The sequence below is a fragment of the Pelmatolapia mariae genome, linkage group LG6 (genome assembly GCF_036321145.2).
Source record: "Pelmatolapia mariae isolate MD_Pm_ZW linkage group LG6, Pm_UMD_F_2, whole genome shotgun sequence".
Lineage (NCBI taxonomy): Eukaryota > Metazoa > Chordata > Actinopteri > Cichliformes > Cichlidae > Pelmatolapia > Pelmatolapia mariae.
Window position 1 is genome coordinate 33,284,750 of NC_086232.1, and position 8,823 is coordinate 33,293,572.

Genomic DNA, 8,823 nt, shown 5'->3' on the forward strand with positions numbered 1-8,823 from the left:
ACTGTGCATATCTGCAATGCAGTTAGAGCAAATGAAATTCAATTTACTCTCTTAAAAAAAAACAAAAGGGTTCCATGATGCAAGATCATCCTGCCAAACAAGAAATATGAGAGACACAGAAGACTGTTGAGTGCACTTTCTTGAAGGGATTTGAGTTAAATTGTGTCATATTAATATAGATTGGTAACATTAATTGATGTAGAGAACAAGCTTAAATGTTCTAAAATGGTTTGCAACCTGGAGCCCCTTCCAGCTCTCACAGGGCAAGAAGCAAACTGACAAGGTTCTCAGCAAGTTGCAGTCCATTTGTATTTACATACAGAACAACACTAAACGCTAAAGAAATAATTGACAAGTAGGTTCTGGGGGCACACATATCATCTGTGTGTTTTGTATTCAGACTCAAAGTATAACTCTGCTTTTCTTCAAATAGTTTCTTACTTACAAAAGACCTTGTGGTGACTGATGGGTCTAGTTGTCTTACCCAATCACAGCTCTGTCAAAAAGGCAAAATTGTTGCTGCTGCTCAGTCATCTTCAAAGGGGAAACAAATGTGCAGAATTTGAGTTGTTTATGAAATACTTGAACTGTTTATTTTCAGAGATTTTATTTAAACAAGATATTAGACACAATAAACCTGTTTTAAATCATTGGAAAAAGAGATGTGTTGTGCACAGTGCTCAGCACTCACTGCACAGTCAAATGGTAAATGGTCTGAGTCTGAAGGGTCTTTTTTTAAACTTTGGTTTCAATCCATCAGGTTTCAGGTCACCAAGTCAAAATTCAAATTAGGGCTTTGATCCTATTCTATGGACCTTAATCAAAACAAAGCTAAGTTAGACACATGCGAATGAACCCACGACCTCTTTCTTTGCTCATATCACTTTCTCAGTTTCAGTCTCATATAAATAAACATGTATACAAAACACATATACAATAGAAAAACAGAGTGTTGTTGTTTGCTATGTATATAATTTTCACATTACACATTATGCCTGATTTGAAGTTAAATAATGACTTGAAGCTGGATTTTTAAAATATTTAAATCACAAGAAGAAAATACATAAGTTATAAACAAGAAGTGAAATGTTCCAGTAGAAATACTTTGTCTAACATCAGCATTGAGTTGAGATGTTGCTATAGATCGTAGATTCTTCTGTTGATTTTGGCTTAGAGGATGATTTTAATGACGCTACACAGTGGGGTGCAACCATGCTGGACTCTGTTTGATTTGTGAAGGTAACAGTCGTGTAGATAAGATTGCCTGAGTCCTTCTGAGGCTCTGATGTATCTTGATGCTGATTGGCGCTCTTAGTTCCACCATCTGTTTCGTGATCCTCCTTGGATGGAGAGGCGTTCTTGTCATGGCAGGCATCTTGTTTTTGACAGGACCTGAACACCAGGTCATAGTACCGTCCTGTAAAGAGGTAAAGACGAACCAGCAATCAGTCATTCCTCTGATATCAAAACTACCCTCATCCTTACTCGACTTTGACTTCCTGAGAATAGTTAGTTATGTAGTTCCACATTATTGAATTAATCAGCCAGTGACAACAATTGTGGTGTTTGAAACTGCTGTTAAATTAGTATTTTGAAGCTATGCAAATAAAGGTTTGTTAATTTTTTATACCAGATGATGTGCTGATGTTACTGTTTCGATGTCTGAAGAAAATCAGAAGTCCCACGCCCAGCACTAGCACCACCACACCGAGAGTTACTCCAGTATACACCACCGTCTCTGAAAACGTTATAGGTCTTATAAATCAGCAACAATATATCACACTGAACTTGATCAGATATATGTACACACACATACGCACACACACACACACACACACACACACACACACACACACACACACACACACACACACACACACACACACACACACACACACACACACACACACACACACACAGCCATTTGCTTACCAGAAAGAGAAGCATGTGTATAGGCTGCCTTATCTTGGTTAGCTGTGCATAAATAACAAAAAGTGAAGTAAGTTAATTTTGCCTCAGCTCTGCTGAACTAGTGTCTGTTTTTTTTTTTTTCGCTGTCTGGTGCAGAAAACACAGTTTGAGACCCTGTTGTGAAATACTATTGTCAATGACAAGAAACTTGAAAGTCGGAACAGATAACATAATGAAAGCTTTACGTACAGAATATAATCAACTCACCTAAAACTGTAAGGATTACTTGATTATATGTGTCCAAACCAACTCGTTCAATTCCACACAGGTAAGTTCCAGAGTCATCTTCTTCCAGGTCAGAGATAGTGACACTGAATGTATTTCCTTTATCTTCAATTTTGTATTTTTTATTTGAAATGGTAGTGCTGTTTATGAGGATGTCTTGATATGTGCATTGTCCTTTGCAGAAATATTTGACGTTGGAGTAGGCGTTGGAGTGAGAGCAGGTTATTGTGATAGAGCTGCCCTTGTTTCCTGTTACTGACATAGCTTTAGTCTCCCATAATCCTAGAAAAAACACACGCTCACACACACACACAGAGCAACAACAGTCAGATCATGTTGTGGTTTATAATCAGAAGTACATATTTGAACTATACTCTGTATTATCTGTAGTTCATCCACCATCTGAAGCCATTTTTGCTGTCTTCTCTTTAGGACTACCGCCTTTCAGCCAGCATACATTGAATTGGCTGTTGCAGAAAAACAAAATAAGAATAGTAGGTAGGCAGCTCTTCTTAGCTAAAAGACAGAGCTTTCTGTTTCTGAGATAACCATATTATGAATATGACCTCTCTTACGCATCATACAGAACCAAGTGTGGAAAAAAAGGATTCATTACATTTGATATAATATATAATCCTTTTTACTTCCCAGCAGCACAGAGTCCACGTCTATAATACCAAATACAGTTAAAAGAAAACTTTCATATTTCAATGCATTAATCATTAGCCTTTTTTAGTATTATGTGCAAATTTGTTATCACTGAGTTTAATATTCAGTATTTTGATTACATACAAAAATAAGCTTATTTTTGGTTTTGGGGTTTGTTTGTTTTTTCAAACATCAACATAGTTTTATTCTAGATGCTATGCTTACATTTTTTTTGGTCTTTGCACTCATTAACCAACTTATTTAATCAAACCAAAAACTAACAGTTTTTAATCAAAACTATTAGCCACTATGATGTGAATAGTCAGTCGTTTATTCATTTTGCTGGATAAAGGCCTGCAGTCTTTTTTTTTTTGTAGTTTTCAATAAGTCTTATGTTGAGCAATTCCAGCTATTTTTCTTTGGGAAATCTCTCAAATTCCTCCAGATTTAACCTCCAGATTTAATATTTCTTATGGACTTTGGTCACCCCCCAGCCTTTCAATGTGATTCAAGTCAGGGCTTTGTGCAGGCTAGTCAACAACCTTCAATTTAATCTTCTGGAGGAAGTTCTTCAGCAGAAGTGACATATGATTTTTATTTATCTTTTTGGTTGTTGATGTGTTTGAACACAAATCAACAGCCAATACCCAGTTTTAATGCTGACTGCTTGAGGTTTTATTTAACAATCTTCAAATCTTCCTTCTTTCCTCATGATTTATTCCACCTTGTTGAAATTCCCAATTTAAGAGACACTGAAACATCCCCACAGCATAATACTCACTGTGAGGATAGCTTTGGATTGTATGCCTCTCCCATTTTCCGCCAAACATAAGCAGCGCGTCTGTGGCCAAAGAACTCCAGTTTTGTCTCATCTGACCAAAGGACACACTTACAGTATGCATAATGGTTTTCCAGGTTATCCGTAGCATACTCCAGTCTGTCTTGAAGCTGTCTCTTTTGCAGAATTTTAGTATTTCTTTTTCTCCCAAAAAGTTGATTCATCTGGATGTAGCATTTTCAGTGGGAGAAACGTTTCATCACTAAACAAAGTAACTTCTTCAGTCTGAGCTAACCTTCTGATTACAAGACAAACTGCCAACTCTAGAGCCAGATCAACCCGAGATCACCAAGGAACTGACCTCCCAGCCCATTGTTCCTTCAGTGGTGTTGGTTTCAGTCATTATGCAAATGTACTGTTTATAAGATTGGGGAAACCTGCAGTCAACTGACACTGAAGAAGTCACTTGTATGAGTGACGAAATGTTTCTCCCATTGAAAACGCTACGTCCAGATGAACAGAATCAACTTTTGGGGATTTACTTACCTGGATGATTGAGCATGCATCAAGATATTTCTTGTTCTGCAACCTTGCAGTGATTGTCTTCTTTGAAACTACAGTTCCCAACTTAGTTATTCACTAATTTCTTGGCAGTTGTTTTCAGGTCTTTAGACACATCTCTTTTCTTTTTGAAGTCTTTGAAAGATTTTTCTTCCTGTGTCTGCCAGGATTATTCTGTACTGCGTGGCTCTCTTTGAATTTCTTGATGATGTTTCTCACTATCGCGCATTCCTACTTTGATAATTATTTTTGTTACGCAAAATTTGTGTTTAAATATGCAAATGAGGCATTTCCCATGAAATATGCAAAGGTTTTTGTAAAATGATCAGTTAAAAGAGGACAGTAAACTTACCTTCCAAAAGAAATATCACAAAGATCACAGTCATCTCCATGCTTCACGTAAGGTTTCTTTTTGTTACTGTCCTTGGGCTTTACTTTAATCACCCTGATTCTTTGCCCTTGCAAGTCTTTCTATATGAATAGCAAGTTTGCTTTTCTTCACGGGTTCCTCTTTTTTGTTTCACTTCCTGTCTTTCACCAGTTTCCTCTGTCTAATTCTCTCCCCAAAAACCATGACCATCAGCATGTCCCTCCCATGCACTTTTCTCACAATGAGTAATCAAGAGGTAACAGGTCAGTAAATAATAACTACAAGAAACACTTCAGATATAAACCTGTTGGTTTATTTTGGCAAATATAATACAAATCGTAGAGCAAATTGACTCTGCTTAAACCATCCACTCAGAGTTTTTGTTTTTTCTTTTTTTCTTTTTGCCATTTAAACAAAACAAAAATGTACACTTTAAGAAATTGCATAAAGATCCCACAGTTTTGAGTTACTCAGCTCTTTCTTTCATCCAAACATTGTAAAAGGATAAAACTAGTATATTAAATCAGGATCAGGATCAGGATTGGTCATTTCATTTCATTAGTTTAATTATTAATTACATATTTAACAAGCTACTCTATATCACTAGTACTTTTTGTGAGAGGCTGATTGAAACCACACTACTAAGACTTAAGGTGTGATTAGCCTAGAATTATCTTTTGACATTTAAACAGTTCATCTCCTCTTTAATAGGTTCGTGTTTAGGACAACTATGTACATGAAGACTGTGATAGACATGCTCTTCTAACTGGCTGAGATCCAGATGTTGGTACTGGCAGATATTTCCTAGTACATCCACATCAACATATTCACCAACGCCGAATGAGAGAGCAGACTCCCGATGCTTTGCTAGGAAGCTGGAGCAGAGGTCAGGTGGTGGTGGTGGTAATGGTAAAGATGAAGGATCACCACAGTTTGGGGCCGAACAGCTGCAGCAACATTGAGGCTCAGCTTTTAGACCTGGCATCATAGTCTCATAGTCAGACGTTATCTGCAAGATACCAGAAGAACACTTAGAGTGAGATCATGTTTTCTTTGTGCTGAGTAAACAATGTGGCATTTTCTGCACTCAAATTACAACACTATTGTGTATCTATAGGCATACATGGAGTATATAGATTTTGATTCATCACCAGTAACTATTTATGATTGTGTTTTTGTTAGCTTAGAATGAGCCTTTTCTACAGAGCCTTCTTTAAAAAAAGATTCAGTAGGCCAGAGCAGACAAACCAAACATTACATTCAAGTGACAGCTGCCAAAGATTCTCCTACATGTTTAGTAAGCGAAAAGTGAGGACGATAGTCAGTTTGTTGGTCATCAACCTCATCCTCAACTCTGGTCCTTTTCAATTAATTAATTTATTTTAAATACATTATTGGAAAAAAAATAGATAAAATAGATAAGTTTTTAATGAACAAGCATCAAAAGGGTTTTATACTCTATGGAAATCTATTGAGTCACCACTTCTGTTTATGCCCCAGTGGGGGCACAGCCCACAGTTTGAGAACCTCTGCCTTAGAGGAAGGGTTCATTGGAAATAAATACATCTTCAAAAACTACCAGTTTTTAATCAAAGCAGAGACTTGGAAAATTAAAGAAGTCATCACACGAGTAATTACACACAGATTTCAACTACACTACAGGGCTAACAAGCATATCATTCTCCAGTGTATTTTGTGAACATACCTGCATGTCAATTCCTTCGGCTACCACTAATCTGAAAAAATGTCCAAAGAAGTAGTGGAGACGGTGGGACATATTGTAAACGTAACAAAAAACTAAACTTTTAAAGCTTCCAAACTAAAAATCCAGACCTTTTATCAGGCCAGAGAAGTGGGCATGAGCATTAAGACACAATGCATGTGTGATCGTGACACTCACTCACACTGTTTGTGGGAATCATTTTGCTACTCGTAAGATAAACATGATAACACTTTAAAGCCTGAACCATGAAATAATTCAATCCAATGTAAAAAAAAAATACATATATGAGTTTTAATTTGTCTTATATTGCAGTTTATTGCTAAAAATGTATTTATTCATCTTCAGGGGTGGGAACAAATCAGACTGATGCTGTATAAGTCTCAACTGTATGTATCAAACTAGATGTTAAGGGGGTAAGTGAACTTTAGATTACTGTATACTTTTTGCTATGTTGGTCAAAGTGTCTTTATTTGTGTTATTACAGCAGATAACTCAGAAACTTGTCAGCAATGTTATTGTTTTTGTAGGTATCTCTGCTAACACACAGCTTACATTAGCTTTAGGAAAATAGTTATCAGAAAACATTTGCCAGGTAAAGGTATTTTGTGAGCCTGTCAACTCCATGCAGTGATTTTACTATTATTTCCTTTCTGAAGGTGTGTTTTTCAGAGTAAGCTTATGACATGTTATGTTCTACCTTTATGACTCATCACTGACATCCTCTTCACATTTTGACCTGTTATTGCAATATAGCTTTAGGTTTCATGAGTGTTCCACATTTCATAAATGTTACTGACTAATAATGAGAAACTGCAAATGTACAGTGTTGAACCGCTTTGCTGTTGCTTATACCGCTGGCATATCTAAAAGTGTCTGTGGTGGACAAACCTCTTTATTCTGCGGTGGGATTGATCTTCTGTGCTTCAGAACCAGTAGAAGACATAATGTGAACAGACACACAAACATGAGTGCTGCCACGCACATAACAGCAGTCAGGACCAGCGGCAGGTGGAACAACAGCTGTGGTTCATATGCTGGAACATTTACACAAATACAAATCTCAGTGCTAATAAAACAGATGAAAATACACATGGACACAAACACATCACTTACTCTCTATTGTGTCTTCAGTATTGGCTGGTATTACTTTTACAGGAAAATGAAAATTCAAAAAGAGGAATTTATAAATGAGCAAATAAAATGAAAGTATGCACAGAGGTACCGCGACTTCCTCCCACAGTCCAAAGACATGCAAGTAATGAGGTTTGGTTATGTGTTAGCCCTGCATGAGATTGGCGGCCTGTTCAGGGTGTACTTAAGGCCACCCTATAGTGGCTGGGATTTAGTCTCTGGCCCTCCAACCCTTGGAAAATGCATGGAAAATCCTAATTGAATTCTTATTCAATTTTTTTTAAATGCTTTTCTTTTTCAAATTGCTAAATATGTTACTGCAGCGTGACTTTTTCTTTGCAAGCATGTAAACTACTGGGTGGAAAAGTTTTCATGAGACTGAAGTACCACTTCTCCTTGCTAAGAGTGAAGTTGATTCTGTGCATGTGTTCAAGTCCAAAATAGCTTCTAACCACCCTGTTTCGCTGTTGGTCTGATATGCTGCTGCATCGCTCTTTTCCTTTTTTATCTTCATAAATGATTCCATCTACTTAGGCTGTTCAGGCCAGAAGTCTCAAACTTTCAACAGCAGACATGGCTTCCTTTCCGGTCATGTCTGTGAAATACTGGTATGTTACCCAAATGATTTAGTCTTGTTTACTTCCTCAGAAGAAACCTCCAGTCAATTGACGAGAAAGTCCCTTATGTTCTGAGTTTCACTTATGAAACTATGAACGTTAAACTACACTAATGCTTAAACGGGGGAAAAAATGTCCTTAAATACACTTGAATATTGCTTGAATGTTGTTTACATGAAAAGGAGATAACTGAATCTGACCTTTTGTAACAAAGCAATAACACAATCAATAACACAAATTTGCTTTTGGTCAGTTAATTATACAAAATTAATTTATAAGTGTGTACTTTAAAGCTTTTCAAGATATTTTCAAATTTACATAGAAATATTTTAAAAGATAAAGTTAAAATAAAAAGTAAGTCCAACTTTTCGATTCCACTGTACATCTTTACAGAAACAGAAACCTCATGAAAGCAGAACATGGAAGGGGAAAAATTAGCACTACTGATTTCTCATGAATGTCATTTATGGCCTATTATTTTTGGGGTCATAAACAGAATTCATAAGAACTATAATATTTTATTCCTGTGAATTCATCACCTTGCTGGACAGCACATATACCTTCTATTTCATCTCAGTTGAGGTTGTCCTATGAGACAATTCCCACTAACCAGAAACCAGTCTGCTGCGAGTAGTTGAAATATGCATAACTGGAGACCATATTTAGCCAGCCAGCTGAGAACTGTGGTGTAAATATTTATACTGTACCATGGGAAACATTCAGTTTTATGGTGCTGTGATAATCAGGTTTGAGGCTGATATCCACTCCACACCGGTACGTCCCACTGTCATTTAACCTC

At 36.7% G+C, this 8,823-nt stretch overlaps 1 protein-coding gene across 1 annotated transcript; it reads right to left on the minus strand.

The window, feature by feature from the left end:
• Positions 1-610: 610 nt before the first annotated feature.
• On the minus strand, positions 611-4,634 carry LOC134628687 (CMRF35-like molecule 8). Its single transcript, XM_063475434.1, has 5 exons — positions 4,536-4,634; positions 2,179-2,478; positions 1,933-1,974; positions 1,631-1,738; positions 611-1,417 (listed from the first exon to the last, which is right to left on the minus strand). Exons 1-5 carry the CDS (start codon positions 4,573-4,575, stop codon positions 1,116-1,118), a joined length of 792 nt encoding a protein of 263 aa, XP_063331504.1. The 5' UTR covers positions 4,576-4,634; the 3' UTR covers positions 611-1,115.
• Positions 4,635-8,823: the final 4,189 nt, after the last annotated feature.